The sequence below is a fragment of the Athene noctua genome, chromosome 1 (genome assembly GCF_965140245.1).
Source record: "Athene noctua chromosome 1, bAthNoc1.hap1.1, whole genome shotgun sequence".
NCBI classification, from domain to species: Eukaryota; Metazoa; Chordata; class Aves; order Strigiformes; family Strigidae; genus Athene; species Athene noctua.
The window spans coordinates 13,866,078-13,888,581 of NC_134037.1; the positions used below are offsets into that span (position 1 = coordinate 13,866,078).

Here is a 22,504-nt window from a genome sequence, read left to right on the forward strand (position 1 = left end):
TTAGTAAGGCCTTTGACACCATTTCCCACAGCATTCTCCTGGTGAAACTGGCTGCTCATGGCTTGGATGGGCACACGATTCGCTGGGTAAAAGTCTGGCTGGATGGCCGGGCCCAAAGAGTTGTGGTGAATGGAGTTAAATCCAGTTGGCGGCCGGTCACGAGTGGTGTCCCCCAGGGCTCGGTTTTGGGGCCACTCCTGTTTAACATCTTTATTGATCATCTAGACGAGGGGATCGAGTGCACCCTCAGTCAGTTTGCAGATGACACCCAGTTGGGTGGGAGTGTTGATCTGCTCGAGGGCAGGGAGGCTCTGCAGAGAGACCTGGAGAGGCTGGAGCCATGGGCTGAGGCCAACTGGAGGAGTTTCAATGAGGCCAAATGCCGAGGGCTGCCCTTGGGCCACAACAACCCCCAGCAGCGCTACAGGCTTGGGGAGGAGTGGCTGGAGAGCTGCCAGTCAGAGAGGGACCTGGGGGGGTGATTGACAGCCAGCTGAACAGGAGCCAGCAGTGTGCCCAGGTGGCCAAGAAGGCCAATGGCATCCTGGCTTGTGTCAGCAATAGCGTGGCCAGCAGGGACAGGGAAGGGATCTCACCCCTGTACTCGGCACTGGTGAGGCCGCCCCTCGATTCCTGTGTTCAGTTTTGGGCCCCTCACTCCAAAAAGGACATTGAATGACTCGAGCGTGTCCAGAGAAGGGCAACGGAGCTGGTGCAGGGTCTGGAGCACAGGTCGTAAGGGGAGCGGCTGAGGGAGCTGGGAGGGTTTAGTCTGGAGAAGAGGAGGCTGAGGGGAGACCTCATCGCCCTCTACAGCTCCCTGAAAGGAGGGTGCAGAGAGCTGGGGATGAGTCTCTTTAACCAAGTAACAAGTGATAGGACAAGAGGGAATGGCCTCAAGTTGCACCAGGGAAGGTTTAGACTGGATATTAGGAAGCATTTCTTTACAGAAGGGGTTGTTGGGTGTTGGAATGGTCTGCCCAGGGAGGTGGTGAAGTCCCCATCCCTGGAGGGGTTTAAGAGTCAGGTTGACATAGCGCTGAGGGATCTGGTGTAGTTGGGAACTGTCAGCGTTAGGTTAATGGTTGGGCTGGACGATCTTCAGGTCCTTTCCAATCTAGTTGATTCTGTGAGTTAACCACAGCTGCATCAGCCTCTGGGAGAAATTTCCTCATAAGGCCATAATCAACTGAATGATAATTTGGAAAAGGATCTCAATGTAGTTTCTTTTAGCTGGAAGCACAGCAGTTGTGACAATTTCTTTCTTCTTCATTTTCCATAATGTAACGCCTTTTCTGCAGCAAGTTGCCAATACAATCCTTGTGCTAGTTGTAGATAGTATTTTGACTGTACTTGCCTCATGACAGTAGAAAGGCCATCTGGCTAAACAGATGTGGTAATCTGATTTGTTTGGCCAATGAACTGAAAAACCCACAATGGCTTGAATGGGAGTTCCCAGGAGTGCCCAGTCCAGCATTTTCTCTTGTGTGCTTCTGGATACTGTATTTGTCATTTCAGGATAAGCTTGGTAACAGATTATTTGCTTGTGGAAGATACCAAGAGTGAAGGAATTTCCATATAAAACACAAAAAGAGGTGAACATATTCTCATCAGAAGAAAAATTAGTTGTAAGGCCATCTGTCATTCTTTTGCAGAGTATATCATATTATAAACCAAGAAACTGATAAAATGCAAGCCAAGTCCTGGTCCCACAGAAGGTGTAAAATCTCCCATGGATTTGAACAGGACCACTGGCTATTAATCTATTAATTTATAATATTATTTAAAGACTGAAGTACAGGTCTTCTCCGAACCATGCATTTTATTAGAGATGTATAACCTTAAACATGGAATACACTGTCTATATAATGTCCCCCTGACAATATTCTCTTCATCACCTGTCTTAAATTTTAAAACCTGTAGGTTTATAAGAATATATATAATTTTAAATCTTCCAAGGTCTAGCAAGTTTACAGTTATCCAGCCTCAATTTCTTCTTTTTAATTTCCTTTCATTCCTCAAACCTGTACTGTTTGACACCACCATCATTCATATAACTGGCATTACTGCCAAAATAATTTGAAAAATAAAAAAAATTACAAAGAAAAAAATGCAAAACCTGTGACATAGTAAATTAGAAATGTATATATTTGAAGATTAAAAGGAAAGCATTTCAAAGATCTTCCTGAAGACATTTCATTTTGGTTCAAGTAAAAGATTCTGGATAGTTCCATTTCTTAAAGTGTTTCTCAGCTCCATTAACAATGAATAACAAACACTCAGCTGTGCCCATTCATTTTGCTTTGCTATGCAGAATCTTTCCAGAGCTTGTAGACTTGTATTTTAGAAGTTTTCAGCTGTAACGTCCTCCTTTGCATAAAGGATCAGGCTAGTTTTCTGATGTAGGACTGACCTTTTCTCAAGGTAAATAGAGAGACCAATTAAAATAAAATTACCAAGTCCGCATCATAGGCTGAAAGAGCACAACTAAAAGCAAGCTTCTCATTACGTTGAAGTCACAGCATCCCTTGGCCAATGAGGTAGAAATTCAAAAGCAGAAGAAGAGAAGGAGAAAGATAGAGACATCACATCAGGCTTCACCACTCATCTAGCCAGCAGCCAAGGAAAGAAGATGAGGTAGCTGAGGGGAGGGGAGAGGAGAGGAGAGGAGAGGAGAGGAGAGGAGAGGAGAGGAGAGGAGAGGAGAGGAGAGGAGAGGAGAGGAGAGGAGAGGAGAGGAGAGGAGAGGAGAGGAGAGGAGAGGAGAGGAGAGGAGAGGAGAGGAGAGGAGAGGAGAGGAGAGGAGAGAAGAGAAAAGGAGAGAAAAGAAAAGGAGAGAAAAGAAAAGGAGAGAAAAGAAAAGGAGAGAAAAGAAAAGGAGAGAAAAGAAAAGGAGAGAAAAGAAAAGAAAAAAAAGAAAAGGAGAGAAAAGAAAAGAAAAAAAGAAAAGAAAAGAAAAGAAAAGAAAAGAAAAGAAAAGAAAAGAAAAGAAAAGAAAAGAAAAGAAAAGAAAAGAAAAGAAAAGAAAAGAAAAGAAAAGAAAAGAAAAGAAAAGAAAAGAAAAGAAAAGAAAAGAAAAGAAAAGAAAAGAAAAGAAAAGAAAAGAAAAGAAAAGAAAAGAAAAGAAAAGAAAAGAAAAGAAAAGAAAAAGAAAAAAGAAAAGAAAAAAATAAGCACATTATGGTTGAGAAAAGGATGGGGATGTAGCTCCAGACTACATGCCTGACAGCCAGGATGGCCCAGCAGTCTGGAGAAGCCAAGGCTGCATTTTCTGGCCCACTCCAAGAAGGAGGGCACTTTGCTCCTTGCTCAAGTTTTCTCATTATATTGTATTCTGTGAATGTAGCCAGTGACAATAAAAATTGAGGCCCTAATACAATAAATGAGTTTTAAGAATTCAAAAAGTGCATTTTTAGTCCATCATGGATTATACTAAAGAAATATTCTCGCTTCGGTCAAACTCTTACCCTCCACCATAACACTTCTATTTCCTATACATGTGACTTGTGCAGTTACTGCTTCCTTTTGTTATACAGTAAATGATCTAGGGATCATTTTCTTCATCTTTTTATCTAGGGATTGCTTTTCTTGTAAAGAGGGTTTTTTCCTCCTTATTCTTTTGTCTGCAAGGCATCTTGTCTGCACAGTAACACCACTTCAGCTGTCCCCTGACTCAGCTATTACACCAATATGATGGCAATAAAACCTGGGAGAGACTTCTTCATCCAGTGAGCTATGTGAACTCCCTCAGACCACACATGTACAGGACTTCCATGGAATTTTTATATCATTCCAGGCTTTTACTCTACATGAGAGAAGAATAAAAGGTAGAAAGTGTTCTTGTCCACTGGTGTACTTCACAGTGACATAGGCCATCCCACAGAAATCAGTGGTCCTCCTAGGACTACATTCTTGCTTTCACAGTGTTATTTGTACAACAATATTTCTATGAATCTAGAAACTTAAATATAGCCCAAAGTATTCTGGCAATATGTAAAATGCATGTGCATGAGCCCAGAATAGATGAGAGCAAAGAAAACGACTGAGATGAACAATCACATAGAAATAAAGAACATTGCGTACATGTATAGAAAATGGAAACAAATAGCTGAAAACTGCCTGAAGGCAAGTACTATTGGCGATAATGCAGGGATAATGTTTTCACAGGGATTAACTGTTCTGGAGCACTTTTCCCACGTGTAAAGCACAACATACTTTTTATTCAGATAGGTTGATTTGGCAGCCTCTTTACTGCTAGCAAAAACTATTTATTGTGCCTGTGCAGGAAAAATTCCACCCTTGGATAGCCAGAATGCAGCTCTTTTATCTCATACTGACAATTGCCTGCTGGATAGAGCTCAGGAGCTAATTTCCCACTGATAGTCCACTTCTATAGGATGCTTGTTAGAATTTTGTGTGCCAAATTAATAATTTTCAAAAGTCTTTGATAAATTTGGGTATGTATTAATGTAACTTTTATACTGAATGTGTTAAATTCAGACTTCAGAAACAGATGTGATTTCTTTGGCAAAATGTCATTCTTACAGAGGTAACAAAGAGGTACATCACTTTAAAAGAAACTGCTGAATACAAAGACCAGCATTTACCGTTTGTTAGAATTAATTTTATGCAGTTTTATTATCCTGGACCTGCTGGTGATTTTCTGTATAAGCAACTTAATTTTCTGAGAGTGAAAAGAGGGTTTCCTTACATGTTGTTTCAGAGCATGTTTAGTGCTCTTTTTCATGATTTTTCATGCTTCAAAGATACCCCAGGGTAGTTGATACAGGAAGCAGAAACTGTCTTTATTCTCCCTACTCTTGGCTGTACTTTAGAATAACCCCAGAATTTATGTCTCTGTGAAGATAACATCAGGACCATTAAACATCACTTTCCTGCTATACAGAAAAACTCTAGGGAAAAGAATCTTAAAAATAAATGAGCAGATAGTCTAATACACCATAGGGGCTAATTTGTGGCATGGAGTTTGCAATTCTAACACAAGGCCACTGATTTGTTAGGTTTCCCTTGTCATATACTCTATTTAACTGTAGCAAGAACTAATTGATAGATAAATAATTGCTTCTTCAAGCCAAGATTAACATAGCACCCTTACAATTAAATATAACTATTACTATTATAACTCCTATTTTCAGAATCCTATTTTATATACCAGTATTTCTTCCAACTCAAAAAAGTATAGAAGACACTAGATATGCTTTAAAGAGCTGTCCTAGACTTTAATGACAGTTTTCTGGATGGCTTTTTAAGAATCACCATATACTGGCACTCAGAAAATGTACCTTTCTCAGGCCAAGTGTTATGTGAAGTATACTTTCCTTTTAAAAACGCCCAAACCAAACAAATGCCATGTATGAACATTATATTTTCAAAAGTCAAACACTGGGAACTATGACTTTCTAAAGTAGTAAACAGAGTGGTAAGGCATCCCTTATTGTGCACAAATGAGCAACAGCCGAGATAAAATGAAATTATGTGTGCAGTACCATTACTGTGAAGCTGATGCTCAGCTGTAACTTTCTGTGACTTTAGATTTCCATGAAATGGCATGACTGTATTCCTCTAAGAAAACTTTGGGATTTGGTCACCATTATGCAACTGTGAACTCAGAGTGGTGGATTGTCACCTAAATGACTCGTCCTAATCAAGAAATCAGAAGTTTAATGTGTGTATATAATGCTTGTAGCAAGTTTACCAACCCACATGTAATACAAGACTCAATTTGCTGAGGATGCTTTGTATTGAAATGTAGTAATTGGACCCTGAGGAAAGGAGATGTGTTTTACTCCTGAATGAAGTCAGGAGTGTTAATGGAGTACAAGGGACAGCACCTGACCTGCAAAGCATTTGTGAGAGGCAAAGAATCTGTGAGAGGGAGAGCATCTGTGAGAGGGAAAGTGGGATGCAGTGATTTAGTGGGAGGAACAACTGCATCCTCTCCCGCTGGGGCTAAGGCATGTGTGTGGGGGTAGGGAGACTGTGAAGGGAACTAAGGACATCTGCATTTCACTGGGACCACGTCCAAAGAGCATCACCTTCCAGCTACCCGTGTTTAGCAGCTGGCTGAAAAGCAGTTGGCTGGAGTTTATTCTGGTGAAAACACATCCATGCTAGGAGGGAGGACATCTCCTGAAGTTATCTGCAGGTTTTACCTGTGGAGTCCTGTAAGGCTTTCACAGCACAATTTCTTGTTTTAATTGGTCCATTCTTAGACAACTCCATCATTTCAGTTACACAGTTTAATTACGTAATTATCTGCACTGACACATATTATAAAACAGGCACTGTAATTGCTACATTAATAAACACCAACACAATTAAACATGTTTCCATTACCAAAAAGGTATTTATAGAAGAGGGACACAGATCTAGTCAACATGGTCACAAGAAGTAGTGGTAGCTGCCTGCTCGTTTTAATCAGTTCTTTTGTATTTCGTATTAGCGCTAGGGACAGCAATCACATACCCAAACCCCATGTATCTTGGAATAGGGCTTTAACCGTCTCCTAACCTGATCAGTTTGACAGGGAGGAGCTAATTAGTGACTATCTGTCAAAGAAAGCTGTGAAGAGTCATGAGTATGCATACAGGCGTGTAATTTCCTAGTCAGGGACAACAGCAATTCTGGGGTATATCCTTCCAAATGAAAGGGGACATGCATCTAGAAATAACTTTGCAACTGAATATACTTCTGTTGAAAGCTGCTGAAAAGGTCCATACAAAATCTTATTTAAATTAATGACCTAAGAATTTTTATTTCCTCTTTTTTTTTTTTTTAATAGCTTTTTTAACATCAAAAGAATCCCCAATTGACTTTGATATTCACTTTGAGGTGAACTGTAGTGTTGATTTACACTTCTGCTTATACTGCTGTTTCTCTGGACTACAGGGAGATTTTATTTAAAGCTGCATGTTCAGTTCTGGGCTATCCATGCAACCAGACAGCCAAACTTCGCAACTTCTTATACAGGTGGATTTTACACCAATGTCTTCTGAGAAAGTTTCATATGTATCTCAGCAAAATGGCAAAATCTCCTCTAGTCTGAATTTCCTTGTGTTGATTACTTTATCTTCCAAACCATATTTTTCTCATTTTGATTTGTTTGTGATTGAATATAAAATTATGATAGCTATCTAATTCTCGTGCCAAGTAGTGGTAAGTCATCTCAATTCAGCAATCAATAGGTTTGTCAGTGCAAACAGTCTATTCCTATGAGCCTTAATTAAACATGAAAAGATGGAAATTTACTCTCATTGAAGAGAAAGAAAGTTGATATCCCAAGGTACTGGAAATGTTCAGACTATGATTACTAGAAACCTGACTGGAATCTCAACTAAATAACTACATAACAAACCCCACATTTAACTTGGTAACTAAGCGAGCTCCCAAATGTCTCTCCATACCACAGAACCCTATAAAAATCTGATGTTTCATTACCTGCATAGCTATAGCTACCCACAGCAGCATGTGATGCAGTGGTAGTAGTGATGTGCCATATCAAAGTACCACAGGCAGATGGAGCAGGCTGAGACGCAATGCATGGCTGTGAGAGACATAGTCCAGACTAATCAGACCCCTTTAGTTTTTGCAGTATTCATACCCAGGTACAGCGACAGTCACAGCTGTCCATCTGGGAAGCTCTGGAAGTACGTATTACTAAAGTAATTTAATTTTCTGAAGAACTGATGAGTTCCCTGGGAGGAAAGGTGAAGGTGAACCTGAGACATGAAGTCATAGATGTCACATCAGGGTGAAGGGACTCGGCTCAGAGCACCAAGTTCTCATCCATGCCTTACAAAACAAGAATGCTGTTTTCAGCCCCAGGCCTTGTGTACAAGTGAGATACTGGAAGCAGGCTTTGATACTAGAGGAAAACATTTCAATGATTTAAACCAAAGTACTTTAAATCATAGTAGTTTGTTCCAGTGCTAAAATGAAGTGCCCTACTTTCAAAGTCTTCTTCAGGAACCGTGTAATACCAAACAGCTTTTTTTATATTTTAAAAAAACAGAAATGTTTATAGTTCAAGAAATGTGACAAGCTGAAGTCCCCAAAAGACCTTAGTTCACTTTGTCTCAAGTAACAAAAACACATGCTTACTAGCTGTCAGAACAAGGATGATCCAGTTTTCCAAATCAGAGCTACTGAAGACCTAAAATACAGGTTTCCCCTCAGACATGGTCACAGTTTAACTGCAGAGTGCAGATCATGGTGTAAATCTAAAGCAGACATTTGATTAAAGTCTGGCCAGAATTGCCATACTATAATGTGCATGTATGACCTCAGGAAGTCATTTCCAAGCCATTCAGTAGGAAATAAAAACTCTCACTCCAAAGAAATAAAATAAGGGCCATTTATATTTTGACCCCTGAAGTCATTTCAACCCTGACCTTGCCAAAGACATCGAACAAGTGGTTTAACTTCTTTGTATCTCAACTCTCCGTACATAATATAGAGACTTTATATGTTTCACTCATAGTTATTTTGTTTAGATTGCAAGAAAAGGGAGTATCTCTGAAAAAAGTACAGTCAGTATTACCACTCCCTCTCTCCACTGCACATCCTCAAGGGTTTTCACTGGATTTGTGAAGACTTTTCCTTGTGATGAGAAGGAAAGCACTGAGATGGTATGAATGGAGCTAAGAAATAGGAATTTTCAGGACGAAAAATGTCCAAAACACTTGACTTTTGCAACAGTGAACCACTGAGCAGTCTTGACAACTGCTCTGAGGACTCCTTAACAATGGTAAAATAAGCACTGTTACAACAAATAGTGGACCTGAATGCTGTAACAGCTATGGGACTTGGGTGCTGACCTGTTGGTTTTTGTTTCTTTGAGGTCTTTGATACTTTGTGTTAACAATGGCTCTCTCCCCCCAAGCTGCACCACTCCTCTATTACCCTTCAGGGAAATCCTGATGAATTCAGTATTTTGCTACAGAAATAATTGCAGTATCCTAAATTCATCGGTTTGATTTCTCTGAGGAATCCAACACAGAGCAAAAGTAAGCTGTAAAAGAACAAGGTCTCTTATAAAAATACAAGACAGTTTTTGGAACTGGTGAACTTCCTTAAAAATAAAAGATGAAGTACATGTAACCTGCATGTTATTGTTGGAAAATCTACCCAGACTGGATTCTTTTACTGGGCCGTATTGGAAACTAAGGCATGCATGTACATGGCAAGATTTTTTAAGCATTCCAGGCTGGATCGTCTTGCCCTGGCTGGACATCCTCTCTTCAATGCTTTGGATTTGATGTTAGTTTAGAGTTGCCTCCAGGAACCACATAGAACCACAGAATTACAGAACTATTCCATACTTAGTAATAATCAAAGGTTTGGACTAAACCTTCACATACCCACACATCTGCTGACTCTGTAAGCCCTGGAGATGCCTTTGGACAGTTGGACCGCTTTATGGATTCCTGTAACCATCATTCCTGCCTCTCACAAAGAGGATATCAGCATATGTTACTGAATTGTTCAAGCATCAGGAAGATCCATCCCACTAGCCTGGACACTCCACAAGCTGCTATTTGGAGCAATTAAGATTTAGCTATTTAGATTTAATCTCTTAGAATTGTCTGACTTCCTCATTTTCTAGATTTAGAGTCTCCAGAGATCATCTGGAGGATATGGGCCATTATGTGCTCTGCAACAGAAGCAAAGAAAAATATGTTTTAGCCTTTAAAATTAGCCACTAGCCATAATGCTGGGAAAAAAAAAAAAAAAAAGGACTTGTCCTTCTTTGCCTCTGAAATTGTTTTTTACTAACTTCAGGATGCTTATTCTCACCACTCATCCATACAGACTTAGTTTTTAAGAAACTGCTGCCTTCAAATGGCAACTCGCAATGCATACATTCTGCACACATGACAAGAGAAGCTATCCAGACTCTAGATCCAGCTTGTAGAACTAGACATTAATGGGTTTGCACCAGACTTCACAGGACTTGGGTCCCATGATGATAAACAATTCTAAGAGCTCAGTGAAGTCCTAAGCACTTAAATAAGGATCAGGAATGAGAACTCCCATTAGCTTCAGTGAGATTAGGATTTCAATCTAAACTGACTCCATTTTACATTGTTAAAGGCTCTTAGTATCCCGTGTTGTGATTTACAGCCATATTTTCAGAACAGTTCACTGCTCAGCATGCTGGTCCTCTTCTGAAAATTACTGTTTCCATTTTACTTTGCAGCCTAAATAAGAATTCATGTTTATTTATTGTATTTTATTTTTCAGTATGGTTGCTGATCTTTAAAACTCTGTTTTCTAAAACCAGATCTTATAAGATGTTCTGTAAAATGATATAAAATCCAGCCATTAATTTTCATGGGATTAGAGCAGAGACTGAAATGCAGCAGAAGGGCCTGTTACCAGTATCCCCCCCTTCCCCAGATCATTCAAAGTTAGCTTCAAACAGCCTTGGGGGTTTGTTTGATTTTGGTTTTGTATGTAAGAAGCATTCTGGCCCTTTGTTTTAAAATTCATGCAGCACAATCTCAGCTTCTGTTTGAAACATATAATAAGCCTCTTATGTGGTTTTCTAGTAGACCTGTACTTTGGCACAGCACCTGCCTATTCATCTTTAGAAGGAGCAGGAGGAGGAGGAATAATGGCAAAAGCATTTTTGCATGGAAAACATCTAGGCAAGAAGACCATGGGGGTTTTTTTGTTTTGTTTTTTTTTTACCAAGTGCTGTATGAAAAGCAATTGCAATCTCTTTTGTTTTAAAAGTTATCAGAACACAATTTTAATACAGCTTTGGAGCACTAAACATATACTTCAGGCTGAAAAGCATTCCCCTATGATAATACTGGACCACAAACACATTTGCTTCTCAGAATCCTGCCTTTTGGATTATGGTATATTAATCTTCCTTTCACAGGAACTTTCACTGCACTTCTGGTGAAAGTTTTTTTACTCTTTAGGAGCATTTGTTTCTAATGATTTTACTGCAATTGTCTCAAATGTGCAGATTTGTATTAAGTGCTTAAGAATGCATTAACAATCTTTACCTCATGGATTGTTCTACAAATGCGCCTAAAGCAAAACTTCCACTGATGCCAATAATGTTACTGTTATTTCTGTCTAACCTCTATTTGCCTGTCTCAATATTTGCTGTTTCTTACAGAGCCACCTTGTAATGTCCCTGGATCAGAGCTATTCGTTGCTTTATTTGTTTGTATCCAATGCTATTTCTCATTGTCTCAAACATAACAACAATAGTTTTATTATTCTGCATCAGTTTTAAAAATTCAGTAACACAGCAGTACTATTAAACTGTTTAAAGATTTTTTAGAATCATGTTTATAAATAAATACATATGATGTTTAAGTGATCCATCCAACAAACATACCATCATATTATCCAGGAAGACTGCTAGCATCCCAGATGTGCTCTTCGGGAAGGTAGAAACAGCATGGGCTAAAATAATTGTATGAGCAGATAGATCGGTATTTTTGATAATCTGCATGATTTCAAAACATGCTGTAGTTCTTTAGCAGTACAGGATTGGTGTAATATACCTAAATATATTATAGGTATAATATACCTAACATTGGTATAATATACCTAAAAAGCACTCCTATTATAGGGAGAACTTAAGCGGTCAAACCACACTCGTAAAAGCAGCACAGCTCCTCCAGTTAAAAGTGATGATAGCAGGAAAATCAGTTTCTGTCAGTGCAACATCTCCGTTAGGGGCATCTGTAAACACAGCTGTGCTGTTCTGGAATCCCACTTCTTCACAGCCACTGAAAGCCTGAAACGCAGCTCTAACCTAACATTTTGAGGAGCTCTGTGACATCTTTAGAAAGATGCAAGTCTGTCTTGAAAATCTGGATAGAGAAAAAGAGGCTGCAAATATATCCACTTAAATTTCAATAGATTTTTGAGATTCTTTTGTTCTACACATAAAAATGGAGGACTAGAAATCAACTCCCTTCAAGGCAGGAAATGTGAGATAGAAGCCAAAAATATGACAAATCATTTGACTGTAATTAATCAAATAGCGTTACCATTTTTTTTCATTTAAACGTTATCTATAAAACCCCAAAACATAGCTAAATAATATATGTGCAATACATTCACAAAGTAAATTATTTAATGTTAGCATTATATCACGATCACTCCCAACCCCACCCTTTCAGTTAAAGGACCATCAGTGCTTGTTTCTGTTACTAATCCAGAGGATATGCTTCTCATGTTCAGTGACCCAGTTCCAAGAAGTATCACAATATAGAAGCCTATTTTCCACTTAATAAACATGCATAATTCCTGTGAACATTAGCACTGATTATGCACACTTACACACTCTAGGGCATATGCATCTAAACCCAGTGAATTCAAAAGATCTAAAGGAAAATGTATTTGGCCCTCTAGACTGCAAGAAACCCTAAAGAATAACAGGAACAGTCCAGAATGTTTTATTGGTATATTCTGTTTTAACAACAATTTTGTATATTAATTTCTTCAGCTCTCTGCCCACAGTGCTAATGATGTTTTATGTAAGGTAAAAGAATTAAGGACTTTTTAGGATAGAAAAAAGGAAAATGAAAAAAGCAAGCAAGGATTAAGCTTAATGGTTAGGATATTCTCTCTGAAGGTGGAAATTGTAGGTTCCAGCCTGTCTGATGCTACTTATCACTATTTCCTGCAGAAAAAAGAGATTAATTGGGATATTGCCAGCAGTCCAGAAGGTCATATTCCATCACAGGTATAGCAATGAGAGGGTGTGCAGTGCAGATTCAAACTTTTTACAGGGACATCATAATTGATTCAGAGTTTCCTACAGTTTGGTGAGTACTTAAACTACTATGGTAAAGATAAGGCATTCACATTATCTTCATTACTTATGAGAGAAAGAAAAAGGACTCCAGTCATTGATTTTGCTTTGACTTCTAATGTCCTAGATAGTTCTCTGCAGGAGAGGTCATTTAGATCTCTGTGGCTCTGGGCCTACAGTATATGAACAATTCTTCAATAAACTATTTTAAAAGCTCCTGGAACATTCACCTCACTCAGGACCATGGAGGAAAACAGGAGGCCTAATAACTTTCCACAGACTCTGGATCCTGTGAAGAAACTATGGATCCAAAAATGTACCAACGTCTTTAATGAACCTGTTAGATTGCATACAATGCTAATATGCAACCTGCTTATTTCAAAAAGGTGTTCTGGATTAATTATTTTTATAGAAACTTCCACTAAAAGGCTGCTAATAATTTTTCTGTAGAGTCTGTTTGTATAACTGCTATTTATTTTAAGCACTGCATGATTTGTATTCATAATGGAAACTTCAATAGCAAAAGCTTCCAAGCCAAGCTAGAGTAATTTCCCCTTTAGTCAATACAGTCTTCATCTACAACAGTACAAATGATGCAAATGTGTAGAGTGGAAGAGTTAGTGTTGAGGACCTGACATCCACATCACACGTGTTCTGGATGTTTTATTTCAGGCCAACTCCAGTTTATTAGTAGGCATTAGATAAAGAAATAAATTGTGATCCCAGGACACATATTCTAGTTACATTTCATCTGAAAAGACGCAGTTTCTGTGCCCCAAGATTGCAGTTTCTGTGCCTCTTCTGTAATTATAACGGAAGAGAAGTAAGTGGACATAACCACAAAATTCACCTCAAAATATTGCCCCTGATATAATCTTAAATGTTTTTGCTCTTTAAGCTGAGGATACTTTCTACTGTGTGTGTTAAAAGAAGAGTTTTCTTTGCATCTTAGATGACCAACACCCTTTTATCAATAACACATGGAAGTGCACTGAACAACTCTCATGAACATAGCAACGAAGTCATTTTAAGAAAACGTAAACCTGAACTGAAGGTAAGTCTTGTATTTCTTTTCCAAATACATTGATTTATGGAAATCTTCTTCAATAAAATCCAGTTCAGACCAATAGATAAATGCCATCCCTCCCAACTGTAAGTTCATGCAGAGGAATTACTAATCAATACAAGCTTCATGTATTTTCACCCTGAATATGCATTAAAGGAACTGAAATGCTGTAAATGCAATCATAATGATCTGGGTCTCCTGCTGGTGGCTCCTCCTGAAAAGACCAAATCTCACATGTGGGGTTTTGTCTGCAGCCAGCAGCAGGGTCAGGCATAGAAGATGCCACCATAGCCAACATTCCTCAAAGAGCCCAGGGTCGTGATTTTACAAGAATTTCTATGACAGAAGGAGAAGTAAAGGTCTGGATTTACTACAGCTAATTGTATTTCTTCTCTGCAAAATGAGTATTTCACCCTGTACATAGACAGACATTATATACAGAATGACAATAAACTGGACTAAATATATGAGAGTACCATTACAGAGCAGATTTCAAAACCCGTAACTACCAGAGTTGTGTCTGGAACTTCTGCGTCAGCACCAAAGCAAGGGAGGCAATCTTATTTGATGTGCATATATAAAAATATGAGGCCATAAACTAAAAGTCAGATATTGCAGCTTAGTAAGACTATAGAGCGGTTTCCAAATTTCAAGAGCAAAATACTGCTGGGCTCTTCGTGTTATTTTTTGCACTACCATTTTTGTAAACATGATATTGAATTTACTCCCTGATATTTCTTCATGAGTAAAGTATCTTGTGAAGTATCTGTGAACACTTCAAACACCCCTTTGAAGGCAGGAAGTTCTAACAGTTTCGAGCTATTTTCAGAAGATATCTTTCCCCACAACATATAAAATCATAAAAGAAAACAAAATTTAATCCCTTTACTGCGATTTACCAAACAGAAAATAATGATGTTAAGCATGTGACATACTTTATTAGGAAACCATATTTTGTAAAGACCATTTACTTTCCTCAGAAACATGTATGAGAAATGATTAGACGTCTGGTCTTGCTGGATGTGCACTGCATACTGTTTAAAATGGAAGCTATAAATTATCAGTCAATAACAAGCACAAGACCTGAGGCAGTAAAAATTCTTTCATCTGAAAATAACAGTTATTACAAAGTCAGTTGTTTCTTAAAATAAGGATGAAGCCATAAATATTAAAATATGAGGACAGAAGCTTATTTATGTAAGCTGGAGTTAGCAGTTTTGTTAGACCATTCATTAGAAGGAAAAAGGGGCTAGGTAATAATTTACAGACTGATCTGGTTCAAGGCTGAAGAAATTTAGGGAAGGACTGTAGCATGCATTTAAGGGAAAAGACAGTCCCACTTGTCTGCAGAAATTGTCAGTGTGCTCAATGTTAATTATTTACATTTGAAAGGCTTTTTAAATTTTTATTCAGCCTCACATTGTATTTATGAACTGTTCTGATCCTACCGTTCATCATCACCATCCAATATTTTTCCTAATTAAAATTACTTTGAAGTCTCTGACCTTTAGGCAGACACTCAATTCTGAACTAAAATATAATTATCTTTGTAACATGAACACACTTCTTATACTGCCCCCATGTTCTTCTTGTTACAGAAAATACATAATAAATATAAGGAAAAGACTACATTGAACTTGATAAAATAATGAAAAATAAGAAGAAAATAAACCAAGCAGACTGGTTTTCCTTTCCTATACAACAAGGGCAAAGAGACATCAAGCAAAAAATAAAGGCAATACTTAAAGTTTAAAGAAATCCTTTGTGCACAGTGCATAATTTATCTGCAGGACATACTGTCATGAAACTTCACCACTTTTTCTGAAACCAAAAGGAGGACAGAATTTTATATGAGTAGGTCCAGCACTCACATGGTTTATATTCCAGTGGTATTACATGGGTACAGCACCATTTATTGAACACAACCACTCTCTGAAGGTGAAAGAGGCACATAAATTACAGAGTGCAGAGAATATATTTCTTGTGAATAAATCACAGCTTCTTTATTAAACTTTTGGTTCTGGTCACTGTAGCTATATAAATCGCCGGTGTGATGAGGGTGGCACTTCCTATTTATCTCATTGTCTTCACCATTGCTTCTCATAGCAAAGGTATTTGTTAGTCTAAATGACTGACCATATGTTTCCTTTACATTACTTCGCAACCTTTTCTACGGTCAGATAATAGGAAATTAATAAATAACTTACCTTTACGTAGAGCTGCTGAAACTCCTCAAGGTTCAGTCTACCACTTGGACAGTCCTTTAGAAATCCTTTGTACCACTGTTTTAGCTCGTGTTCATTGAACTCCGTGCTCTTCACCAGATCCTCCATCACCTCAGGGGCCAGCTTGCTATTCTGTTTCCCCATTCTGCCTTAAGAAGGAATAAATTAATACAATTAGCCAAGTTGCTGTGAACATTTTAAATTTGAATTAGCGACAAAGCTTGAACACATCACTTGTTTTGTACACGCTGCTGCTTTTAGTCAAACTCAACTTCTGGATTCAGTAGTGAATCAGAACCTAAGCTATGCTTGAATATTATTAGATGCTTATAATGGTTAAGAAGAAAACATTCATTTAGGAGTCTTGAGGCCTGAAGAGAGACTGCTCCTTTGCCTTCAAATTAGGTAATTTCTAGCTTTTCTTTACACTAAGGCTGAAAAACATGATTTTTGCTGTGAATTTAACAAAAATTTTCACAGATTTGGGGATGTTCACAGAATTCATCTTTGTCTTGAGAATCTTTTCTGATACCATGTTAGCAGCGACTCCTCACAGGTACAAGGCTGTGGACAGACAGGCTTGTAACATACAGCACTAGATGATCCACTGGGAGGAAGCAATACAAGAGAACACACTTGGTCTCAAGAAATGACGAAACCAAACTGGAAAAACAAATGTAATTCTTACACAATTGCACATATATGTGTATATATACACATATGTATGTATACATATAAGTAGAATTATATGTATATAGTTACTGCATAGTTGATACACAATAGCTGATTTATAGTTCATCACTGTTAACTCTGGAGATATCCACTACATTTGTTATATACATTTTGTATACACACCGATAAATATCAAATATAAACCATACAGAAATACAAAATATGCATGTGTAAATATAGTAATTTCAGTACTATTCATGTTGGCCCTTTGAGATATTTCCAGGTCCTTTGATGTGTAATCACAGATGACTTTCAAGAGAAATTTTGAGAAATCTTTAACTTTTTCCAATTTTACTACAGTTTGTTTAATGACAGATGTCTTTCAGTTATTTTTTAATCAGATGACAGACAGCACTTGTCCTGTACAAAACTGCAAAGTGATGAATAATTTCTTTCCTGAGCCTAGCTTAGCATTTCCATTTTTATCTCCCAGTATAGCATCTGTCTCTAATGACAGCACCACAGTGAATGCAGTGACTTCTAGTCCATATCACCACCCATTGCTGATATTAATCTATTGCTTTTGGCATTTTCCTCTGTTTTGAAGGGGAAGTTTCTTTCTCCTTGGAAGGACATACTTTGCTCTGCTCCAATGAATCAAAGTACTTATATAAGTTCCTTTATGGGAATCTTCCTTGAGCCAGCACAAAATTAACCATTCCTCCTGGTCTGTGTGGCAAAAACATCCCCTAGTGCCATACCACCTGTGGCACCAGGTCTCTTCCTGAAACACCTCATGGCCCCCCTTCTCTTCGGTCACAGTCCTCCCCAGTCTGTCCCCATCCTCTTCCCCATCCCAAGCCCAGCAAGATAACCAGGGCTGACAGCAAACCTCTTTGCCAAGACAGCACATGACTTAGCCACACAAACATCCCTGACACCGAGAAGGAAGGTGTCTTTTGTCAAAGCATTCAGCAGGTATAAAGTTAGGAAATTTGGTCATCGGAAGATACAAAATGCCACAACCCATCAGGCTAGAAACTCCATCCAGAAATGTCTCAACACCTTGGTGACACGGCTGTTAGACGAGTGCACTGTGCTGTGCACAGATATAACTGGAGGTGGAAGTGGGCCACCATTTCTTGGGATGCTTCCAGAAAGCAGATCCCCCTTCCCCAGGCTCTGCACATCCTTCCTCTACCAACACTGCAAGATGCCGCAGTGCTTTCTTGCTCGAGGCCCTGCATCTCCTCTGAACTACAAGAACCTGTTGCAAAGACTCACACAGCTGTTCGTTAATTAAGGGCAGTACACTGCTTTCTCTAAATTTACTTACTTTGATGCTCTGCCAAGCTCCCATCCACACGTTTTAGTAAATTTAGCACAAATATGGGAGAGTTCAACCTTTCAGTTAATTGCCACAGGCGTAATTGTACATGCAGATGTCCAGAAATTAGCCATTTTGACTAAACGATGGGTTTGCAATTTATAGTATTTAGAACAATTGTCCCAGCCTTATCTTTGAAGTCCCCATCTTCTCATGTATGACATAGACTTAATTTGGCATAATCTCAATTTAAATCCCATGGAGACTAAAGTAAACTAATAAAGTTATTTCTCTAGCTGCAACTCCAATGGCTTTTAAGTGAAACAATAGACTGTTTTGGGTTTTTTTTAATCTTTAAGGGGCTTATTTATTCCCCCTTTTTTCTCCTTTAAACTGTGTTACCCTTTGCAGTCATAAGATGCTTTGCTTAGGACCCAGAGGACCCTTAAAGATTCTCAGCAATTATAGTAACTACTTTAGGTAGATTCATAAGGCATCTTCTGGTTCTCTTAATTTAGCCAAGTGTGCTTTTACGTGACTCTTCTCACCTGGATTCTTAAGCCCATGAATATTTAACTCAACAACACTTACACATGAAAAAAAAGCATCTTCAATGGGCAAAAATCGGGTGGTCTTGACCAACAAATTTTCTGTAATAGCTATTTTTCTGTATTTATCATGCTTGTACCTGGCACTACACATAGGTGGAAGCAGACAGAACTGTGAATCTCAGCACTATCTTCCAAAGTTAGCTATGTTGTTTTCAGTAACATGGACATAAAACACTATGGAAAATGGAGCAGGTCTTCACGTATATAAAAATACACGAATAAAGAGCTGGGTAAACATATCCACACATAACCTTTTCTATCATCAGATTCAGAGAAACAAGACACCAGTTTTCTGCTTGTAGGGCACAGTCCCTTAGTTTTGGTCAGCGGCTTGTTCTGCCATACGTTGTCCAGTAAGTTCCAAACACCTTCCAGCCATCCCTGATGTACCTCACCATATAATACCCGCTAGTAAATGAAAACCACAGCTGGCATCTTGATAAACACTTTCAGAAACTATTTTTTCAACAGAACCAAACCGCTATTTGAGGAAGGTATAATGTGGGACTGCTGGGTTCTGTACTCTTATTTGCTGCTCCAGAATAGTACAGTGCATAATCCCCCAGGCTCTCTTTGAGACAAGGGCCTGAACAAGCTGACCGAGCTGGTCACAATGCCTTCCTGGAATTAGAGGCACTCATTCCTTCTTCTCGTTTTAAAGTTCTTTTCTTATGGAATTGAATTACAATCTGCAAGAAAGCTCAAGAGTCTCATATAATTATCAAATATAAACTCACACTTCTGGCTCAGGGAGATCCAGCTTATTTGGGAATAAAAACTCAAATACATAGATTATCTAGTTAATCATATTCTAACATTTCTAGAGTTTCATTGAATCTCTTATTATTATTGAAAAAGTACAATCACCCATTAGCAATGAGTATGCCACTGCCAACACATTTAATTTTCTAAAATGAAAACTATTTTTAATTAACTTATAATCATGGTTTCCCAAACATGTTTTTTCCTTGTGAAAATCTATGAATATGCATTAGGAAAATGCAGGAGAGAACAGCTGCACATTCACTAAGTTTTCATGAGGAGGAAAGGTCACTTTGCAAGCATTTCTTTGTTTAGTAAATTTTATTCTTTTAAACTATAAATTTGCTTCCAACTTCCATGCTTTCAACCATGCAGTGCAACAATCTAAGGACTGTTATTCATCTTCTGTTGCGTCTTCTGATTGACAAAAGTCATGAAAGTGGAAAAAAAAAAAAAAAAAAAAAAAAAAAAAAAGCAACATGCTTCAATTCCAAACCATCATAGGGGAATGATTCACAATAAACAAGGAATCAGGTACATGGGTGGCACTTAGCATCAGCAAAGGTGTCAAGACTGCTCCCAATGAGATTAGTCTGTCAGGAGAATGCTTCTAACATTAGCAAGGGCAACACAATCCAAATTAGAGACCAAGAAAAACACTAAAGCTCTCCTGTTGTGTCAAAGTAGCAACAGCAATGAAGGTTGAGTTTAAAAAGACATCCTCTTGGCTGAAATGCTGCAAAGAGGCCATCATCTACCCTCAGAAACAAACTTTTCAGAAATGCTTAATATAGTATTACTTCAGTACTTCATTAAGTAACACCTTAATTGATGCTTTTACAGGTCCACAGGAGGGTCACATTTAAAAGATGGAATTTTTTCAACCAACCAATCCCCAACCTGAAGTAATCCAGGCTGTGCCAGCAGCAGTCAGGGACAATATGAGGATGTACTCGCCTGCTCTTTGCCCCACTGGACCTCTGGAGGTCCACACAAGACAGCCTGGGAAGCAGGAAAGGGCTGCAGTAGCAGCTAGAAGTTACTCTAACATGACTCAGCAACATGGCTTAGCAAACTGATTTTGTGATTTACTAGGGGCTTTGGAGGTAACAGTCACATGCAGGAAGAGGAAATCAGTTCCTCCCATTTTTCTCTGTATCTTCTTTTTTTTTATATCTTTCCTGCAATGCTATCATATGTCCCACACATGCTTGTGCTGTTTCAAAAGCTCCCTGCTCTCCACATGATCATCATCCAAACCTCCTGGCCAATGGCAAGCTTTTTTCCCCTGGAATATTTTATAGCAATTCCTGCACAGGTTTATCAGGTCTGCCTCTCCCACTTGGCTTGCTAGTGTGAGCACAGTTTTACGAACCAAAATTTTATTAAAGACCTAAGGAAAAAAAAAGTTCAATAGCAAAACATGACTTATGGAACATTGTTTGATTTCAAAACAGCTCCAAACTGTAGCTAACACAGCTTCATTCCCATTTGCTCCCCCTTTCCCCTCCTCTCCGTTCCTCTTTGGCCTCCTCGGCAAGTGTTCAATATTCAAAGGGACCAAGTGCAAACAAATACAACTCTGGCTGTTCCTAAGGAAAAGTAAACTGAGTGCTGCCGAAGATCTCATATTTATGCTGAAAAAGGACCTGAATTCCTTTGAGAAGACAGCACCAACAATGTCAAACCACATTCCTAAAAACCCAATTCTGTGTAGTTTTGCTTGCTTTCCTTAAACACAGTTATATAAAACCATTTTATTTTCAAGTTGCATTAGGAAAAGTGTTGCCAGCAGGTTGAGGAAGCTGATGCTTCCCCTCAGCGCTGGTGAGACACAGATGGAGTGCTGGGTCCAGCGCTAGGCTCCCCATAGCAGACAGACATGGCCTTACTGGACTGAGACCAGGGAAGGGCCACGAAGGCAATGAAGGGACTGGAGCATGTCATACAAGGAAAAGCTGAGAGAGCTGGGGCTGTTCAGCCTGTAGAAGAAAAGTCTCAGGAGGTCTTATCAATGTCTGTCTAAATACCCAATGGGAGGAACAAAGATGGCAGAGCCAGCCCCCTCTCAGGGGTGTCCAGAGAGACAAGAGGCAATGGGGTGGGCACATACTGAAATTCAGGGAATTGTCTGAATGTAAGAAAATGCTTTTTTACTGTGCAGGGGATCAAACACTGGAACAGGTTACCCAGAAAAGTTGTGGAGTCTCCATCCTTGAAAATATTCAAAACCCAACTGGACACAGCTCTGAGCAGTTGTCTGTAGCTGACCCTGCTTGAGCAGGGGGTTGGACAAGAGCATCTCCAGAGGCACCCTCCAATCTCAGTGACTGTGATTCTGTCAAACAGTTAGGGGTAAATGGGGCAGTCATACTGCTTAACTTCTGGTATCCACAGTAGCTGCCTTGTTTCACTGAATTCCCTCCATGGGTAGCTGAGAGAAAAAGGGCTCATCCAAAGGATCATTTGGAGAAGATGTGCTGGTGACTGCAGTCACCTCCCTCTCCTCACTGACTCCAGGAGTGCAGGGAGATCTGCCTTATGTCCCTGGGCACACACACCTACCTAAACGGGGCTACCCCAACTTATCTCTGTATATTTTGGCTGCTTTGACACCTGACCATATTCATGCTCTTGTTTTCCCAGTAATCCTGCATGAGCTGAAGGGGGTAGTCAACCAACATCTCTGCAGCCTCATGAGGTCTGTGCATTAAATGAGTTCCCTTGTATGAAGCATGTTTTTCTTGCTCTTTCCTGGCTCTGAGAAATGGAAATGAGTCGTGTGGACTATGCCAGAAGCAAATGACAACACTCACTTTGCCAGCTCAGCTGTGCTGGCAGGCACTCATTAGGTTGGAAGGAAAGCTGTGGTTCATCCCCACCCCTCTGCCCACTCCCAGCCCACAAGCTCCCACAGGAACGTGCTGACTCCTGAGGACTACATGTGAAATTCAGGCACTGAGCAGGCAAGTGTGGTGGGTGTCTTTGCAATTTTTGACACAATACAAATCTATAAACGGTACATTAAACCCT

The 22,504-nt window shown here is 39.1% G+C and overlaps 1 protein-coding gene across 5 annotated transcripts in view; it reads right to left on the reverse strand.

The window, feature by feature from the left end:
* Nucleotides 1–22,504, reverse strand: part of VSNL1 (visinin like 1) — a 91,097-nt gene that overhangs the window by 34,452 nt on the left and 34,141 nt on the right. For 4 of the 5 annotated variants that reach the window (XM_074895602.1, XM_074895604.1, XM_074895601.1 and 1 more), the window contains exon 2: nt 16,082–16,248. In XM_074895602.1, the coding sequence (XP_074751703.1) occupies nt 16,082–16,243 (162 nt within the window). In that variant the 5' untranslated portion in view covers nt 16,244–16,248. The remainder of the gene's footprint in view (nt 1–16,081; nt 16,249–22,504) is intronic. The other variant, XM_074895600.1, reaches the window with a different exon arrangement.